This window comes from Camelina sativa, chromosome 4, assembly GCF_030686135.1.
Source record: "Camelina sativa cultivar CO46 ecotype springtype chromosome 4, ASM3068613v1".
NCBI classification, from domain to species: Eukaryota; Viridiplantae; Streptophyta; class Magnoliopsida; order Brassicales; family Brassicaceae; genus Camelina; species Camelina sativa.
The window spans coordinates 32,494,965-32,515,617 of record NC_141883.1 but is presented as its reverse complement, the minus strand read 5'-3'; the positions used below and the strand labels follow the sequence as shown (position 1 = coordinate 32,515,617).

The 20,653-nt window shown below is 36.2% G+C and overlaps 4 protein-coding genes and 1 long non-coding RNA gene across 5 annotated transcripts; all 5 read right to left on the bottom strand.

The window, feature by feature from the left end:
• Nucleotides 1-3,099: 3,099 nt before the first annotated feature.
• On the bottom strand, nucleotides 3,100-5,493 carry LOC104783258 (uncharacterized). Its single transcript, XM_019245117.2, has 7 exons — nucleotides 4,984-5,493; nucleotides 4,730-4,885; nucleotides 4,476-4,616; nucleotides 4,246-4,367; nucleotides 4,016-4,148; nucleotides 3,560-3,922; nucleotides 3,100-3,474 (listed from the first exon to the last, which is right to left on the bottom strand). Exons 1-7 carry the CDS (start codon nucleotides 5,386-5,388, stop codon nucleotides 3,280-3,282), a joined length of 1,515 nt encoding a protein of 504 aa, XP_019100662.2. The 5' UTR covers nucleotides 5,389-5,493; the 3' UTR covers nucleotides 3,100-3,279.
• Nucleotides 5,494-5,680: 187 nt separating this feature from the next.
• On the bottom strand, nucleotides 5,681-7,388 carry LOC147946416 (uncharacterized). Its single transcript, XR_015596218.1, has 3 exons — nucleotides 7,072-7,388; nucleotides 6,388-6,658; nucleotides 5,681-5,728 (listed from the first exon to the last, which is right to left on the bottom strand). It is a non-coding gene; the product is annotated as an uncharacterized LOC147946416 (long non-coding RNA).
• A 4,212-nt stretch (nucleotides 7,389-11,600) lies between these two features.
• Nucleotides 11,601-12,290, bottom strand: LOC104783257 (uncharacterized). Its single transcript, XM_010508388.3, has one exon. It carries the CDS (start codon nucleotides 12,288-12,290, stop codon nucleotides 11,751-11,753), a length of 540 nt encoding a protein of 179 aa, XP_010506690.3. The 3' UTR covers nucleotides 11,601-11,750.
• Nucleotides 12,291-12,421: 131 nt separating this feature from the next.
• LOC104783256 (3-ketoacyl-CoA synthase 13) lies at nucleotides 12,422-14,264 on the bottom strand. The gene has a single exon (XM_087512108.1). The coding sequence runs from the start codon at nucleotides 13,985-13,987 to the stop codon at nucleotides 12,587-12,589; it is 1,401 nt and encodes a 466-aa protein (XP_087368234.1). The 5' UTR covers nucleotides 13,988-14,264; the 3' UTR covers nucleotides 12,422-12,586.
• A 2,159-nt stretch (nucleotides 14,265-16,423) lies between these two features.
• LOC104783255 (rho GTPase-activating protein 3) lies at nucleotides 16,424-19,486 on the bottom strand. Its single transcript, XM_087512109.1, has 5 exons — nucleotides 18,680-19,486; nucleotides 17,700-17,820; nucleotides 17,484-17,603; nucleotides 17,160-17,390; nucleotides 16,424-17,077 (listed from the first exon to the last, which is right to left on the bottom strand). The coding sequence occupies exons 1-5, from the start codon at nucleotides 19,114-19,116 to the stop codon at nucleotides 16,613-16,615; spliced, it is 1,374 nt and encodes a 457-aa protein (XP_087368235.1). The 5' UTR covers nucleotides 19,117-19,486; the 3' UTR covers nucleotides 16,424-16,612.
• Nucleotides 19,487-20,653: the final 1,167 nt, after the last annotated feature.

Below are 20,653 nucleotides of genomic sequence, written 5' to 3'. Positions count from 1 at the left end.
ATAAGAGTTGAAAGATATGAATAACTCCTATGTATAAGATGTATATAAAAGAAGATTTGGGCTTAAAGTTCAAATAGATCTTCTATATCAAAGGGTTTCAAATGACTTGAAGTTCAATTACCCAGTAGAATATATGATGATCATATGAGTTTGTACCTAAAAGCACTGTTTATAACAGTTTAGAAAAGATGATATATATGATTATAATGCATAACCTGAAGATAATGCTTTTAGGGGGAGAAATATGATCATGTGTGTGGTTGTACTCTTTTTCCTGATCATGGTTTTTATCCCATTGGGTTTTTATATGAAATTTTTTTAACGAGACAACATAAGAATATGCGAAAGATAAACACGTGAAGAGGAATATTATGATTCCACTATTGAAAGACTATCATCTTCAAAATCTTTGAAATACATTGATGAGATTATGAGAAACAAAGATAATGATAAAGATGAGTCAATTGCAAGATCCATGACCAATAGAAAAATGGCGATACACGTTTACTACATATTCGTTCAAGTGAAGATTTGGCGAAGCATTTACCTAGGCGTTTTCAACCGCTACTTCAAGAAGTTATTTCATCATATTGGATTGTGACATTTCAAAGATTTCATGTACTTATGAGGAGAGTAAAAGCGCGCTGTACTTTTTTCCCTTAACCATGGTTTTTCCTACTAGGTTTTTCTCGTAAGGTTTTTAACGAGGCAGCATCTCACATGTGCATTTGGAACTACCTTTTTATATGGTCATCTAAAGAAGAGTGTTATAAATAATTATATTGTTGTATGAATGTCTATTATCCGTCCAAGAGTGTAATCCCTACACCCTAATATTGTATCCCTATATATATATTGTATCATATGGAATAGAGAATAATACAAGAGAACAATTACCTAAAGGTCTTGTTGTAACATGCTAGTTATTATTGTCTAAAAATTTATTTGTTTTTTAAATTAATTATTTTTTTTTGATTTTTGGGTTTCTATCCATACCCAACAAATGATCCGATTTCCAAATACTCAAATGTTTAGAGGGGGGTATTGAATTAGAATTTTAAAAGATTTTGTAGGATTTAGGAAATTTTGGATTTTGATAGATTTTAATGAAATTGTACGATACTTTGGTGGATTTGTTATTATTTTTATTTTAGAAAAGAAAAATAGTTTGTGATTTGGTGAGATTTACTGGGAGATTTTAAGAGATTTCCACACAAAGACAAATAGGTTCATCGACTTCTCAAACACAAAAGTCAGGTCTGTGGTTCCAATATGATTTTTCAGATATGTTAATATTGCAGACGAAAACTGTAGAAATAATTATTTGAAAAATTTGAGTGGACACGATAAAGAGGAATGATGAATCAAGAAAATGCATTAGAGAGGGTGGTGGTGTACTGGTGTTGAATCTTATGATGAGGTCAATATATTGAAAGAAAACTCATTGAAAAACGTAGAACAAGAGTTTTTTCAATAGTGACTGAATATTTTTTCAAGGTACAGTTACCTGGATTTTGAGGGGTTAATGTGTTTAGTGTACACTTTTAGCCTACAATAACGCTAATACATGGTATCTTTCAAACAGAGGTAGTTTATGCAGACTTTTGCATAAAAGTGGAGCAAGGGAGCAATTAGATGAGAGACGTCGCCTGAGTATGGCATATGATGTGGTATGTATGGGTGCAAATTAAGTTGATTACCTTCTGATCTTGGTGTTTCTTAACATCGAATATTCTTTCCAAATCTTTGTTGCAGGCTAAAGGAATGAATTATCTGCACAATCGCAATCCGCCTATTGTGCATATGAAATCTCCAAATTTGTTGGTCGACAAAAAAATATACAGTCAAGGTTTGAATCTGAATTATAATTTGTTGTGTCCAGTGCCTTAATTTTGATTTTCAGTATATACCATTCTTCTTGTGAAATCTGATTATAATATATAGAGTCAAGGTTTGAATCTGAATTAGAAATTGTTGTGTCCAATGCCTTGATTTTGATTTTCAGTTTATACGATCCCTGTTGTGAGATCTGCTTATATATTAAATCATCTTGGGGACACTGTAGAAAGGCATTAATCTGCTGTAATTTAAATTAGCAGCACTCTCAAGTTGTCTATCAAAACATTATTTTTTCAACTCCCCTGTTTGTCTTGAAATTTCAGGTTTATACTCTCAGCATTCTTTTGCGGCCCAGGAGCTATCGATCATATCCTAAACAGTGGCGGTAAAGACTCTGTTCTCCAAGTGACAGAAGAAGCTTATGAGAAGTGTGACATCACGAGCCCTAAAGCCAGCTACACCGACGGGAACACAAAGGTGAAGCTAGACCAATCCGGTCTGGTTTACTTCATCAGTGGAACAAAGGGTCACTGTCAAAAGGGTAAGAAGCTATGCCTAGTTGTCGTCACTCCTCGTAACTCTGCTTTCTCTCCAGCTCCTTCGCCATCTGAGTTCGACGGTCCAGCCGTAGCTCCTATTAGTGGTGCCGCAAAGCTGAGAACTTGTATTTATTTATTTATTTATTTATTTTGAAATCCTTCAAAATAACACATATAGAGGTGAGATTGTTTCGTTCATATTTCTCACTAGTTTTCAACTAAGGAACTATCCAAAATCTTTTAAAATCGATGTTAAACACTTTTACAAAAAAATTGTGTCAAATTTGAATAACACTGGATTTTATAAGATTTGTATAAATGTCTAATTGAATAACAAGATATTCTAAGTTACTTTGACTGATTTTTAAGAAATTCCAAATTGAATAACACTGGATTTGGATAGTGATTTAAAAATCACAAATTGAATAACAGAAGATTTTAGTAAAAAACCAGAATCTTTTAAAATTCTAATTCAATACCCCCTCTTAGTTTTGAGTTTTTTTTTCTAAATTTTAACCTAAATTCAATTTTGAACTTCTCTTTTATTAATATAGAGATAGATTAAATTTTATTTGATATATTTAAATGAAATTATAAACAATTCATGATAGTTATGTTTGATTGGTTGAAAAAGGTAAAAAAAAATATTAAAATTATTTTGGGTTGTTCAAAAGCAATAGTGCATATAAAATGGAACGGGGAAAAAAAGACAAAGTGGAAGTTGACCAACAAAGTTAGGAATAACACTGATTTTGTTGTTCAAAATGTCAAACATAAACAAAGATGTCAAGCTTTCATGGTTATACATAAAACAACACCCATATTACATATGCGATAAGGTTGGACCAGCCCTATAGATCCCAACTTTTGATTATAAAAAACGAAAACCTCATTATGCTTGCTAGTAAGATAGAGCAAGTGCGGCTTCAATGCTTCCTGCACAGGTGCATGCAGAAACAAGAACCACAGCCATAATGGGTGTAATTTTGAGGCGGCCACTTGCACGGGAGAGTCTCCCCGAGATCAGTTTGCAGGACTCGTCAGCTTCTTCGTAAAGTGAACAATTGGCACCTCCTTCAGAGATGGCTTTTTCATTCTACAAACATCGCATCATAGGAAAAGATAACTGAGCGGAGGGCGAAAATGGTTATATAGCTAAGAAGAGTAAAGAGATGCGATACCTTAAGCCTGAAGCTCCTCATAGCTCGATTGACAGTGAGAGTATCACCTGGTGATGATAATAATTTAGGGGCATGATCCTTCCATTCGTCTGCAAGCTTTCTAAGAAGAGCAACGCTAGCTTCTAGATGCTCCTTATAGAGAATATCCCAGTGGTTAAAGCAATCAACGTGTTCTGTCACAGACCGGATAGCGATTGCTGCAGCTTCCTTGGCTAGACCAGGATTTCCTGTAACAACACCTTCTCCAGCTAATTTCAAAGAAAAAGTGAATATCTGTTCCACTGCCTTTCCTCCTGTTGCAGTCTCGGGTGCAAGGGCTACTTCTTTCAACAAGGGATAAATTGCCTCAAACCTCTTTGTTGCCTGTGCACAATAATATACAGAGACAATGCATGCTTGTGATCAGAGTATTGGTCCTTTTGATAAAAATTCCAATACTAGCTAGTGCTTGCTTACCTTTACTCTAGCGGATGGAGCAGGGAATGTAAGCCGCAGCAAGGTCTCAAATGAAGAAGGGGGAATCAGCCGCTCTCCCTCCCTAACAGGTCGATTTACAAGTATGGTCTGAGCCTCTGGATTTGACAAAAAGCTGATAAAAATTAAGAAGAAACAAAATCAGATGGTTGTTACATAAATATAGAGCAGAGAGGAGATCTATTACGAGAAGAATAAGAAGTTGGACTCACATCTCAACAAATTGCAGGATGAGATCAATTGAGCGAGGGCGGCGGCGCTTGTAACTGCCGACTAGTGGTAACAACACATGAGCCCATGAATACAAGCCAGCAGAGAAATCACCGTGGGTGGCCTGTCGCCATTAATTTTACAGTTCAAAAACTTAGATAAAAAACAAAGCAACAAATTTGGACACTCTTGGACCTAGTTCACATAAGGGCCGGGGAAAAAAGAGAGAAACCTGAGCCAGTATCAAAACTAGAACCGGAAGCTTGTCCTGGCCTTGATACATAGGTCTCCACCTCAGCATCCGCAAAGCAGTAGTAACAACATCAGGCTTACTACTACCCAATACCAAGGCTAATCCAACAAATTTGGCCACCTAATCGTGAAACAAGGACAAGCAACACAATGGGAGTAGTTAGAGAGAAACAAAAGGTAACAAACTGAATACACACACCATTCAATCGCGAAAAAAGTGAATGCGGTTTTTACAGCGTTAGAAGAGAGTCTTTGTTGTTCTGATTCCCAATCGGTGAGAATCTTATTAAGCGCCCAAGCAACGAAATTCAAGGGTGAATCATTATGAAGATTCTTGAACCAATCGGCTGATATGTCGTAGACAGATACAGGAAGAAGACATAATGAAACCTGTTCATCATTAGTTAAGAGAATCAGCTTCTAAGCTAAGCTAGAGACTCTGAGAATCTCACAAACAAACAAAAGCGTAAAAAGAAAAAGGGGCTCACATGGTCATTGATCAGCTTGGACAAAGGCAATTCCTTTAACAACTTGACCCATGGTAATGATACTTGGGAAAAAGCTTTCTCAAGGTAATAGTAAAATCTCCATACGTAGAGATCGCTCGAACCGGATATTACCTTCTTTTCGTCGAGGAAAGCCGCAAGATGAGAGGGATCGATCTTTACCGCGGCTTCGGAAAAAGACAAAATCGGCTTTTCATTTTCCTCTTCCAACGTCATGAGTACACGGAAGGCGTTGTTGTTAGCTAGGCTTTCATTCGGAACATCCTCGCTGAAAACGCCGCCAAAGACCATAAAATAATGGTTGTGATAGTGCTTCGAGACAATTGTCTGCCATCCATCTTTGATGTCGCAGTAAGCGGTAGAGGTTTCAGATCCGATCTTACCCATTAGGTTTTCTTCTCACGTTTCTCGCTTTTTTTCCCCTCTTTCGCCCTCCTCCTTATAAAACCTAGTAACCTACTATTCCCTCCTCCTTCTTATATATATCCCCCCGTTTTTTTGTATATTTATTCCCAAGGCTATAATATTATTCAACAGACCAAGGGTTAACGAATGGCCCAAAAGCCCACACTGATTTTGCAGAAGTAAACAAACAAAATTATCGGATTTTACTTTTTTTTTTTTTTTTTTCAAAAAAATATCCTTTGAAAAATATCCCAATTTTATTTCCATGTTTGTGTTTTTTTTTTCCAATTGAAGATTTTATTGATATAAACAATACACACAACTAGGCCTGGGCATTCGGTTAACCATTCGGTTTCGGTTCGGTTGTATTCGGTTTCGGTTATTTTGGATATAGTAATATAGTAACCATTTGGATATTTTTGAAATTTCGGTTCAGTTCGGTTCGGTTTCTTTCGGTTCGGTTTCTTTCGGTTCGGTTTCGGTTTGGTTATTTAAATAAATAACCATAACTAACATAAATTATATTAACATTAACCAAATAAACCAAATATAACCAAAACTAACCGAATATAACCAAAATTAACCAAATATACAATAACAAAAATACAAAAAAGGGAAAAATATGGATTCAATTTTACAAAATAGTATTTAACTTTGTAAATTCAAAATAATAACATTTACATATATTGATTATTTAAAATATTTAATTGTTTTGAATCTAGAAATAATTTATATTTTAAGTTTATTTTATAGTTTTGCATAATATTAAGTATATAATATTTGATATCTTCTAGGTTTTCGGATATTTCGGTTAACCATTTAATTATCGGTTCGGTTCGGTTCGGTTTCAGTTAGTTTGGATATAGATTTTTACTAACCATTCGGGTATTTGAAGAATTTCGGTTCGGTTCGGTTTGGTTTTTTTCGGTTCGGTTTCGGTCGGTTATTTGGTTATCGGTTATTTTGCCCAGCCCTACACACAACAACCGAGCAATAAAAGCCCACAAAACATGTGGCGGTTTACAGAGACTAAAGAGAGTCCAACTGGCCCAACATTGCATCACATAGAGAAGAAGATTGGATCGAATTAAAATATCTCAAGACACATGTCAACTACAAAGACACGTTTAACGTGAGGAGACTAAAAGTTTCCCGTCATCATCCTTCGTCGTTGAAGCCATTGATTCCTCCGGAGAATGAAACTAACGTCGAGTGAAGATCGAAGATAGATTCTTTTGTGTTTCTCCAACAACTGCAAAACAGAAGTGAAGATCTAATACAGATCCATTAAACTCAAAAGAGAAAAAGATCTCCGATTAATACACCTCTGTTGACTAAAAACCAATCGAAGCTTAAACATAAAAGTACAACTAAAGGCAATAGTAATAAGCTGAGGAAAGAGCTTTGAATCTTCAACTGAAATTGCAAATCGCCTAATCATTATCCGTAAACCTCAAACCCAAAGGATAGGTTGGAATTAGACCCTTATGAGCAGAGATGCCACTGTTACGCACCAACACACATATCCGATGAGATATTAACTAAAAACAATCAACGGTCTAAATGAAACGTGATAAAAAAAAACAAAAGAAAAAGCAAACCGACATGCCGGAGAAGAGAGAAGGCAAAAAACAAAAAAGAAACCGAACTACGTCGGGTTGAAACCTTAAGCTAGCCATCACCGCTGTATGAGCCGAAGGTGCTAGACAAGAACCGACCATGCACTTGTGAAAGCCAATCCATGTCGGGCAAAAGCCAGATACCACACCGGACGGCAAGCCAAACACCGCCGTTAAAGAAATCGGACGATGTTGGAAACGGAAGCCAGCCACCACTGTTAAAGAAACCATATGATGCTGGATGAAAGCCAGCAAAAGATCTGGACGGCAAATCAAACGGAAAAGCTTTCTCTCTCTTTAAAAGATTTTTAGAGAGAGAAAAGAGAGAGAAGCTACGTCAAATCTTTTTTGGGGAGGATGTTTGTGTTTATTAATACTAATTTGTACATAACTAGTATTTGTTTAATAAAAATAAAATGTTATTTGTTTTGTAAATTAACATATTAATAATTAATATTTAATTTGTATTTTCTTAAATGTATAATCTTACAAATATAAATATATATTTATAATTATTCATTAAATAAGGGCATATATATAATTCAAGTTTTTTTTAATTTGTGTGCAATATATCAAAATGACACTATTTTTGAAACATAAAGAGTATTAGTTAGTGTAAAAAGTATTTTGTTTGAGGTTTGTTGTTTTATATTATAGAAACTATGTAACATACAAAAAATAAGTAGTTATTTATAGAAAGAAAATACTGTGTGTGTTTATAGAATTAATTAATATTAATAAAATTAATTATAAATTTAATATTTAATGTTAAAGGGAGTGGTTCCTATTGTTTTGAAAATTTATTAGGATGGAAAATTTTGTTTCAAAGACAGAAACTTAATATTAATTAATCAAATAAAAACAAATTAATAATTAATGTCAATGGCATGCTTGTAAATAGATATGAACTTCATGATTTATTTCATAAATGTCTCTAAAAATGTATATATAGATACTAATGTATTTATTTTTTGACGCATCGTATACATGGGAAATCTATTCCCCAATGTGCTGAACATGACTTTTAAATGTGGTTCTGAAAATTGTATTCAAATTTATGAGTAATTGAATTGGGCTATACTTTAAAATTCTACACATATATATTGGGTATGTGTTTAACTTTTTGGATATTTCGTATTTGGGTTTTGGTGGCCCATCGTATAAGTTTTTTCTTTTCAAATCTCTGTGTTGATATCTCCGGAAATCATCCGTTTTTTTAACATTTATTTTATCCAAGAAAACATATTCCATCTTTTCATCTCTATCTTGGATTCGATCCATCTTTTCATCTCCATCTTTGATTCGATCAATTTCAGAGAAAACATGGTATTATTAAATTCATTACTTCTTTAGTCCACCAAAATCTTGTAGAGAAAATTATAAAATCTGATACATAATTCGCAAGACTGAGCTAAGCGATCGATGATGGAATCAAAACTTCGATGAAACGATTCAAAGAACCAAACAAATTGAGAATGAAAGAAAGACACAAGCAATTAACGAGTCCAGGATCCAAAACCGGAATCCCTACGTCTTGTCGGAGTAAACCTCCGGAATCCATTAGATCTCCGAGAAACAAAATCTTTGTTACAATCGCTCAGAACCTCTCTCTTCCTCACTCTTCAAACTCTCTCTCTCTTCACGATCTAACAAACTTGATCAATCGATAAGATGAACAGTAAAGAAGATATATATCCATAAAAGGATAAAAGACCGTTCTACCCCTTATTGGTTTGTTATCCGCACAACAGAGCATGTGGCTCCCACGTGCTGCTATTCTTACTTGAGCTGTGTAACCCTCTCTTCCACCGAGAGACTTTTTCATACTTAGCCATTCCTGAAGAATATCGGAGTCACTTCTTTCAATTTTCCACCTAGACTTTGGTAGTCTTCGAGCTTCAATCTAGTCCTTGGATTCCATCTGGTACCTGAACTTCACCGCTCAGTCATCGGTTACCCGGAGCATCTTCAGTGCTCCTTGAAACTTATCCACCGGTACTACCTTGGTGAAAATATCCGCCGGATTGCACTCACTTGCAATCTTTACCAACCTGACCAAACCTTCACTCACAATGTCTCTCATAAAGTGTAAATGTATATCAATATGTTTAGTCCTCTCATGATGAACAGAGTTCTTAGCCAGAGCAATAACACTCTGAGAATCATTGTGAACCTCCACAGACCCTTGTGGAAAACCAAGCTCTCCAGGCTGGAATGATACTGTACTGATCCCAATATTTATCAAACTTCAACTGCATCTTCCTAGCCATCTCTTCTACTCTAAAATCACCACAAACTGCATAGTTCTTCAAAAGACGCTCAATTTTCCAAACTTGCAGAAAATACACATTCGATGTAGGATATTTGACACCTGAGAAATAAGTAGTGATGGTACTAAATGGCTTCAAGAAGTCACAAATTTTCTCTCCACGGTCCCACTCATCCTCGGAAGGCAATGACTTGTAATTTCTGTCACATTCTTTTAGACTAACAAATGCCTTGCAAAACTTTAAAGCTCTGGCAAGCATATCATATGTTGAGTTCCAACGTGTAGGGACATCTAGAGATAATCCAGCACCACTTATAATCCCTACACTCTCAACACATGCTGCAAATGCTTCTCTCCTAGAAGTAGATAGTTTGACAAACCTAACACTCTCTCTAATATTTTCCAATAAATCAGTAGCTACTGATAAACCTTCTGACACAATAAGATTCAACACATGAGCACAACATCTGACATGAAAAAACTTCCCATCACACAACAATCCATTACCATTAATCATCTGAAGACGATGCTTAAGGATCTTCTGCATACTGTCATTATTCTTAGCATTATCCAAAGTTAAAGAGAAAATCTTCTTTTCTAAACCCCACTCCTTCAAACAACTAAGAATTTTATTAGCTAATTCTTCACTTGTATATGGAGGTTTCATTTCACAGAATGCTAGAATCTTGTTGTTCAACCTCCACTCATCATCAACATAATGGGCGGTCAAACAAATATAGCCAGTGAGAGTGCCACGAGCTGTCCACAAATCAGCTGTACAAGATACTCTTCTTTTGAATCCTGCAAAGATCTTTTTCACCTTTTCTTTTTCTAATTCATACCTCTTAAACACATCATTCCCAGCAGTTTGTCTACATATCGGCTGACAGTTTGGATTCAAATACTTATCTCTAGCTCTCACTTTCTCATATTCAACATAACGGAAAGGCATATCATGGTATACAATAATTTCAGTAACCATTTCACGATCTACTTTCTGATCATACTCACTTTTTTTACTCAGCTCTGGAGGTCTCTTTAGACAAATAGCTAAATGACGTTTAACAGATGATGTTCCTTGACTAATTTCTACAATCATCTTCTTATTACAATGAATGCAACGACCTCTATGTTTACCATCTGTTCCTAGTCCTTCTACTGGTATAAACTCTTTCCAAACATCAGACTTTAAGCGTTTATTAGAGGTAAATACCGTTTGGTCTGTAGTAGTCTCTTGAGTAGGATGCGTTTCACTTTGTGCTCCTCCTTGAGTTTCAGCCTCTTGGCCATCTTCATTCATTGCATGATATTCATCCTCAGCATTTAAAGTTGCCATTGTCTTCAATGATTGTGAATCCATTCTATAAAGAAAAGAAAAGAAAAAAATGCTCAGCATTTCGAGTTTTTCTCATTCTATAACATATCAACCAAACCAACTAATTTACGAACAAGATAAACTTAGATCATGATGCGTAAGAAGGATGTTGTGACTTATACTGCTCTAAAGTGACTCTTAAGATCACTAACCTTAACTCTAAGACTGACTCGATAAGACACAAAAACACAAAAACGAATAAGACTTGTTCCTATTCCAAGTATGTAACACCAAAAGGATCAACCACTCACACATCAAACACATCAAACAAGCTTCGAACCCAGAAATTATATAGACAGTTCAAAGCTTCGAACCATAAATTATATAAACAGATCAAAGCTTAAAGCTAATTCAAAATTGAAACTTGATTCCACCCACAATCAAAGGCTGTAATTTAAAACCAACCTAGAAAATGAAAATCAAAGAGGATTTGTACCTGCTTCGGAGGTGATGAGAGGGTCACGAGAAGCTCTGTCCGAAGATTGAATTTGAAACCAATGAAGACCACAACTTCGCTGACGTGAACACTCTCTGATTAGAACCAATTCGATAGAAGCAATTAGACTAGGGTTATTGCGAAACGGTGTCGTTTTAGTAAAAAGATCTTTTTTAAAAAAACCTAATGGGTACCCATAGTCTTATAGGGTAAACCCGTGTAAGATTACAAGATTTCGGGTACCCGCCCGTTTTTTACCCATTTTTTCCTGATTGAAAAACAGGTCCGAAAGCTCTACATTTTAAACGGGTTTCGGGTACCCATCGGGTTTTAACCCATTATTAACATCCCTAATCCTAATGGTTTATTCTCGAGCGAGTGGACGGATCAGATCCTAGGGATCAAAGGAAACACGACGATAGTAAAAGATGGGTGTGCACTGGAGGGTTTGTGTATATGCTCGGAGGATGCTCATTGTGCTCCGACCAAAGGCTATTTTTGTCGACCAGGAAAAGTGTACAAAGACGCTAGAGTTTGTACACATCATGTAAATAATGTAAGTTTACAAAGAGACTAGATAATTTTACATACTGTAACTTTTTTAACACAAGATGAAAAATATACATATAATTAAAAAAGTCAAAGTCAAAGTTGAGTGTTTTGAAACTCATTGAGAAGCTTCTCGAATTCGACTAATCTGTGACCCCAATCACTGTTGATCCTTAACGGCGTCACGTTACTGTAATCAACACCGTTATCTCCGGTGGACTCGCCCGCAGAGGATGATAGCTCCACACCTCTTCTTATCAACTTCTTCTTCTTACCGGCGTTCGTTCTCTTCTTCTGAGCCGTCGCTCTCTGAATCGCCCAGAGCACGTCTGATCCACTAATCTCCTTCGGAATCGGTTTACTAGGGTTTGAATCGCCGGTGCGGAGGAGGATATTTTTGCCTAATCCGCCGATGGATTCGGATTCAGGAGTTTGCGATTTCGTCGGGATGTTAACGAATCGACGGTGGATTCCTTCGTAATTACGCGGCGGAGGCTGTGAAGAGCCGACGATGGCTGCTCCGGTTCGTCCCCTGAGTAATTGAACCGGCATCGCCGCAGGTTTCACGGTCCACATAGTAACTCCGATTTTAATTTTTCTTTTTCCGCAATGGTGGAGAGAATCGAGTCCACACATACTAATCAGTAGCTTATTGGGCTAAAATTGGCCCATTAAATTGAACCGCCTTAAACAGAATGATAGCCCAATAAGAAGTTTTTTTTTTTTTTTGTTATTATTAAACTAGAGAATAGACCGATTAGGCAAAATCAAAGAAAAGTCGTCTCTTTCAAAATTAAATAAACACGTAGCAAATTTTTGACGATATCTCGTCTTATACATTATTTCAGGGTAACATTAAAGAGGTGCAATCTTATAGAAAGGTAGATATATATAGTTGAACTATGATACCTTGTCATATGACTTCACACGTACTATGTCACGTGAACCGGATATTTATGAACCGAGTCACCCCACGGGTTACCTACCAGTGACTCGCTCGCCGGAATCGTTCTCAACGCTTTCCACACGATACTATTACATTTAAAACCAGAGCCAAATGCCAACTGCCAAATCCGATCTCCTCTCTTGACGCGACACTTAGCCTCCACGTAAGCAAGTTCGTACCAGAGCGACGAGCTTGAAGTGTTTCCAAAGCGGTGCAAAGTCATCCGAGACGGCTCAAGATCATGGTCACTAAGTCCAAGACCTTTTTCAACCGCGTCAAGTAACGCTCTACCTCCGGCGTGAATACAGAAATGCTCGAAACATAGTTTAAAATCCGGAACGTATGGACTAACCTTTAAACGGAAAAGCTTGCTCTTTACCATGAAGAGAACAAACCGGAGCTTTTCATATAAAGGCAGAACGAGCGGACCAAGTGCAGTTAGATTCGTCTTTAACGTGTCACCAGCAACAACTGTTAGTTCTTTAGAGAGTGAGACTCCAACGATACCTTTATCATCTTCTTTTTGGTCAGCACAAGTGTAATGTTTATCGCTAGCGCCTTTGTGAGTCCTTACGAGTTGAGTCAACTCGTACTTTGACCGGACTCGGTCTTGGCTTCGGTTGGAGAGCATAACCGCAGCGCCACCTACCCGAAATAGACAGTTAGGAACTAACATTGACCGGTCGTTACCTCGATACATGCTTAAAGTCATGTTCTCGGTGCTAACAATGACTGCATAGGTATTAGGGTTTGCTTTAAGTAGATTTGTGGCGAGATCGACGGAGATTGCACCGGCGCTGCATCCCATACCGGAGAGATTGTAGGTTTTGACGTTGGTTTTGAGCTTGTAGCGGTTTACGATCATGGACGAGAGTGATGGGTTAGGGTTAAACAAGCTGCAGTTTACAATGAAGATTCCGACTTCTCTCGGTTCGACTCCGGTTTTCTTGAATAGTGAGTTAAGAGCTCCGAAGATGACTAGTTCGGCTTCATGTCTAGCTTCGAACATTGATGGAGTTGGTGGAGAGGTTAACATGCAACGTGGGGCGTACGTATCCTCTCCTAAACCGGACCGGTTTAGTATCCTCGTCATGAAGTGGATTGTTTCATCGGTGTAGAGTTGAGCGCCTTTGGCCATGTTGAAGAACGTTTCGGATGAGATTTTGCAAGAGTCCGTGGGTTGGTGACATGAGAAATCTACGAGGTAAATCGGTTTAGACCGGGTGGTTGAGTAGACATAGAAGAAGATGGATATGATGAGTAAGCTGATCTTGACCGGAAAAGAAGAGAAGAAGTTATGGTGAAATTGAAGTAGATCAAGCTCAAAGAGAGACAAGAGGATAATAATGAGCAAAAGATGCTTAAAATCTGCCATTGCAATGCACATATGAGAAACAATTGGTCACTGGGTGGGTTTTAATTTATAAGCAGCGTAATCAATACATCTAGGTTCTAGGATATGAATAGTGTTGGCGTTAAGGCGTTTGTACCGCGGAAAACGCGGTCTGCATCTTATATCTTATCTTTTCCGCAAGTTGTACAAATAGGTGAACGCACCTTTTGAAATATGGTCGTCTTTTGTGCTTGGTGTAAAAAAATTATTGTGGTACGTACAAGAACATATGAATCGAACCATTTCAAACAATGAAAATAAAAATAGGTTTGATCACGAGTTTAAAGTTATCTCAATTCACTATTTATACATTTTCACCATAGTAATTGTTAACATATTTATTACCAAACATGTATACCAATTATTTGTGGTATGATTGTTTTGCATAGATGCACCACACCGGTTGTACACTTACATACCATTAATTAACTAATTAATTTCGCATGGAGTATTAGAATCATGTGATCTTCCTCAAACTGATTTATGTAGTTAATTAATGAATCCAAAAGAGGAAAGTAGAAAAGAGAAAAGACTTCAAAAATAGGTATAATTTATTACGGGTCAGTGTTTGGTTGGAGATATGTCAGTCCATTTTAAATTGTAGTTGAAGTGGTCAGTGGCTGGCCAAGTTGGAAGTGGACCAGTGACGAACAAATATTGAGACAGTGTACTCGTACGCTTCTGGTGTGTTAGTTGGGCCATTTAATTTATCAAAAACTACGTATAAAGTCACAATTATTTCGCAGCAGGATATTGTTGTATCCAATATATGTACGAACTCTCATTGTAATTGATAAAAATTAGATATGTAAGTAAATGCTATATATACGACATTTCATATTGAATTTAGCCATATATGCAGATATTTTCAACCCATTGAACTGCTTCTACATAGCGGGTCTTGGGCTCTGGAAGACCGTCTCTAACACTATGCAATGCATGATGCTCATTCTCAGCATATGCATTTCGGAGATCCACACAGAACAATATATGATAAGCCGCCATGCACTTTCACCAACAGCTATTGTGCTTATGAGTTATGAAGATCCACACAGAACTCTGGATGTTACCCCATCGTTCATGTTCAAAACATCAAACTTAGCTGGCTGTAACCACATTTATAATTATGTGGCTAGCACTAAGTCAGGATGCATTCAATATTTGTTATGCTGTATTTGTTCTGTGTGTTTCATTAGTTCTGATGTGCATTGATTGTATCGTTGTACTATTTGAGTCTATACTTAACATTTTCGACTTTTCAAATACTTCCACCAAAACTTCGTTTAAAGTTCCTCTCAACCAAAAAACTCAAACAAGGGGGGATCCAGACTATTCGATCCTTTAATTTGGAAAGGCATGACGTTCACCACTAGCCAAACACTCATGTACTCTCTTTAGTTTTTTTTATTTTTTATTTGATAAAGATGTACTCTCTTTAGTTTAGATTATGATTAAAGATTTTTTTGTTAAGACTCAAATGTGAGGGGAATAAAAAAGAAAGAAAGAAAGAAAGAAAGAAAGATGAAGGATAGGTATAGAAAAAGAAGCATAACTGAACTTAGCATTCAAATGTTCCCTGCTAACTGGTAGTAATTAGCTTAGATTTTTCTACATGACCAAAAGAAGAAGAAGGTTACTGTCCGATTTTAATGTAATTCGACTTCTGATAGTGACAAAGTAAGTAGATGACTGACTCTTATCATAGTGTGAGGGACCTACGAATATATTTCCTAGTTTTTATTCATTGATACCCAATAACTGTAATAAAGCATTTTCACATGGACGAACGAGGATATACTATCGCTTGTATTTTATTGGATTCACTATTTCAAAATTTTAAAGGTCTCTCTGAATTTGATCTATTTCATTATCACCATGACGAAAAATGCCATTAATTTTTTTCTCCTTTTAAATTTTATTTTTTGAATACTTGTTGCTGAAAATGATTTCTACTGTGGTGGTATAGTGAAACTGCCTTCAAGTTGAAACATGAGGAAAAATGTCAAAGAAAACTCTGGTCCATAATACTAGTTTCACATCAATAAAAGTCTAATTTGAAGATTCTAATGTTGAATTTAAGAAGGATGAATAGGTTTGTAAGAAGAATTGGAGAATAAATGCATGAATATAGTATAATTCATGCAACAATCTTTGTGACTAAATGTTGAATTTAATTTGCTCTTAGTTATTTGTTTTCAGAATCTCATGATATGAATTGACACGGATTACAAGATCTATGATTGGGACTTAATTACCCAAAACATTTTGATACTAGCCAGTCTAGTGGTCAAATTTCTCATATAAACCTTTTTATGATAATATGATCTTCCTGAACTTTGTTTACTAGAAGAAGACTCTTTAAAATTAGCTAATAAGAACAGAGACGACGACTTTGTTTTGACTCTGTTGTTGGAGTAGTGAATAACTCTGTTTTTCTTGTAAATAGAGTATGAGTTTTCTCTAATATAATAGAACTCGGTTACACTTGTTTCCACTTCTGAATTGTTTGGATAGAAATTTATCCCTATTTCAAACAACTAACACCTATAATCATATTTCACAATATTTTTTACACTCTTCAAAAAACACAGGTAACATTAAAAGTGAGGTAAGAAAATTTTACCACGGCAAAGAAGAGAGACGTGAACCCCAAGCTTCTCGTCCTTTTCTTCCTTCATCTCGATTACTTACAAAAGTTTTCTTCGTGGATTTGCTTAACTGAAACAATGGATGCTTACTCAGCTTCTGTACTGGTCCGATGTTTTTATTACCCGACGAAGCATCTAAAACAGCTTCGTTATCGTTTCTCTTCTTCACGTTCCAAAACTCTTCTTCATTGTCAGCCTCTAACCTACAGAGAGTAGCCACTCTCAAGAACTTAGGGTTATTATTGTTGGGTTTCTCAGGGCTTAATATCTCAGAGTGTTGTGATTCCCATTCTTCTGATGGATCAGATGTTTGTTTCTCTAGCCACCTTGCTTTCGCGTCTGCGTTTTCCCTCTCTTTGAGGTTCATTAAGATTAAAGTCTTTAGAAAGTTCATCACTTGCACCGCATGGATCAGTGCAGTTAAAGGATCTGCCATCTACAATATCAAAAAGATGTTCATGAGAATCAAAAGCTATAAGCAAAGTAACAAAGCCTTCGTTAAAAGAAATATTACTGACTTGAGTCATGTTTGGGGCAAAGACCATGGCTACATTGCGAGCATTCATTTTGTTGAACTGTTCATGCTCCACAACATCAGCCATTAGACCGATGGCCCAGTCGAGAAGCGCAGATTCAACCGGAGGAAGTAGAGTCACAAGCCGGCTACAATCATCCTCTGTGTTACACCTCATCACTTGCTCTGGTGTCAACACATCAAGCACTCCTGTAGGTAACTCCCTAAACCAAGCCTGATTCAATCCAAAAACCGAAAAAAAATTATCAACTTCTTTGAACACTTAAAATGTCATAGAAACTAACTAAAAAAACGTTTCTTAACACACCTTTATTAAACCAGCCAAGCAATGAACGTCAATTCCACGTGGTATCACACCGCGGTTTAGCTGCCTCCGGACATGCTCTTCTTTGCCGTTGTCTGGATTTATTCGGAATATTCCTTCTGCCTTAAGGTAACAAACAATCACACATTTTATCATGAACTCTTTTAATTCCAGAATAATCCAAAAGTTTCACAAAACAGAAGAGGGTGGAAACTTTACTCTAAGACCTCCTTCAGTGTATAGACGTTTTTGCATCCTGAGGAGGATTGTTGGGACACTGTTTCCTCTGTCGTCGTATGAGCATTGCATTGACTTGGCCGATACTCTAAATACACTTACACTGCAAAAAAAAAAAAAAAAAAAAAAAAAAAATTACTTATAAAGACAAACTAGTCTGGTTTAAAGTGTAAACCAATAAGTTTGATTATATGTAAAAAACCCATACTTTACTTATATAAATGAATCAAGAGAAACCCATACGCTCAATCAATAATTAGAAATTAAAAACCGATCATGATATAGTAACCAACTTAGTAAAATGACCTCACAAGTTTTAATCAGAATTAATCAGTCTTTTACTTCACAAGTCCAGCATCCACGGAAAAGTCGATTTTACAAACAAACAAACAAAAAAGTTCCTTTTTTTAAACCAGTCTGGTTACAAATTTTTCTTTTTTTAAACCAAAGTTGTTGTGTAATCGTGGTAGATCCCAAATTATTCTAATCAAGTTTAGAGCCCCATGAGTCACTCAATCACCACTCCTTCAGGCCATAAGTTGTTTAAAGACCAATCTTTATGTCTAAATAGTTTCATACTGTTTTTTCAACCAAAAGGTTAGAAACTTAAATGTTTTCATATTGTTTGTGTGGGTTAGAATAAAATGGTTCTTAAATATATAGATCTTTTATATAGAAAAACAAAAAGAGAATCTTCTTGTGTGAGGAAACGAGAGTGTCGTAATCATGCATTTAAATCCAAACAAGCAACCATCTTAATGATTCTATCCAACACAGTAACATGCCATACAGATATCCAGCTATGAAATATATTTATTTAATTTCTCCTTTCTTACTAATTTATTGAAGAGCAAAGAAAAAAACATGCAATAATACTGTACCCCTCATTCATAACCTCAGAATTAAAATGTAAATATATACTAATCTAGTCGTGGCAATAATTAAATTAATTAACAACGGACCTGGCGCTAGGAGCTCGAGGAGGAACCTCCGGTTCGAGCTCAGAAGGAAGACCGAGAAAACCATTAAACCGGTCAAAAGTCACGTGACTCACGTGCTTAACCTCCGTCGGCCAACCTATATCCATAGACGACGCTGCCGCCACGTCATCGTCCCTTCTCTCCATGGTGCACGACATCACCAGCGACTTCCTTAGAACCGCCGCAAGAAGGTCTACGATCGTTAGCTGACCCGACCCCGCGGATCCGTTCCCGGATCTTGACGCGTGTGAGCTCAACGGCGTCGAAGCGTCGTAGTAGTCTGTGCTCGTAGTGCTATGTTCTTCTTCTTCGTACTCGCCTTCATAGTTCTTGTGGATGTTCTCGTATATGTCTGGACCGGGTCGGCTCGGTTTAAACCCGATAGTTCCTGTGGATTTGGACCGGGAAAAGTTTGTCATCGTTTGTTTTCTTGTAAGGGAGAAATATGAGAGAATGTAATGGTAATTAATTGTAGAGGTAAGAAGAAGAAGAAGAAGAAGCTTTGAATGTGAGAGAAAGAAAAAGAGATAGAGAGATATAAGAGATTGTTCGGTGAGAAAGAAAATGTGAGCAAAACGAAGGAAAAATTTTACAGATATAATTGCGTGGAAACAAAGGGACGATTCTTTCTATTTTATTTTTCTCACTATGTTTTCTTTTTTGGGATCTGTGTTTAGTGGATAGGGAGAAAGAGTGACGGAGACGTAAATGAAAATGATATCAACTTATATGAAGTAAATTTACTGCGGTGAAAAAAAAATGAATTTAAAGATAAAATAGAAATGTCTCATGATAAGATTAGGTTATACTACTAGTTTAGTAGTCGGCTCGTGACGCTGCCTAGGAGATGATTAGATGAGATGGGTGACAACTGACAAGTAAGAATGGGGGACATACGAGTCAGTGTTATTTTTTGGAGCTTTCTTTGATTTTTGTTTTATATTGACATTGTTAAGGGTTAAGTAATTTGTTTCTAACGCTCGAGAGCCTCTGCGAGTCATGTTAAGATTAGGTTTCTTCCCTTTCGGCTTTTTTTTTTTTTTTTTTTTTTTACCAATTAGAACGTATATATATGGTATATACATACAGTATTTTTTTTTTGTTCGATTGATTATAAATTAAAGCATCATTAATGATTAAACCTATACGACGTCGTTGTTAAGTGGGGGCGACGTATGTAACTCGACATCACAAAGGAAGACTTCGCTGTAGTGTCTTGGCTATTTTTTGTTTTCGGAATACGTTATCACATGGTTACATGTGCATTGGTTCTTTTATCATGTCAAATACACTACAAAACATTTTGTATCGTATTGATTCTAACTTTCATGATCCGCTAAGTTAAATTATATGAAGGTAATATAAAAAATGAAGGTTTAATTATTTTGTGTTTTTCTTCGTACAATCTACTAATCTAGTAAACCCTCAGTGACAACATATTTTATAATACTCATATAGAGATAGCTCAAGTCGTGCTTCTATATATAGCTCAAGATAAAAAAACAAACGCGTTATTTATTTGTTTAGTTGTAGATTATTGTAAAACGATCGTGCTGTGTTTATTCGATATCAGCATTATTGGTATAATCTTTTTCTTTTCATAATTAGACTACTAAATCCTATCAAAATAATTCTTGTTTACCATTCTAAATGATAAACTAGTCATCGTTTTCGGTTTTAATTTATGTAGGTCATGAATGATTGCTTTCTTCTCCAAATTAAGTCCAATCCAGCTGCTCATTTATTATCAAGAGGCTACAATTATTTAGAGAGTAATTAATTGCGCCGTAGAAGATACAGTATTAGTATTCTTTTGGTTAGAAAATAAAATAAAATTCGAGACCATATAGTTAACGATTCGCATTAAATGGGCAGTGGTTCACGTGATATCTTCTGTTTCAATTCATCGCGTTTGCCGTACGATGAAGACATTATAACAAACAATCCGACGCTTCA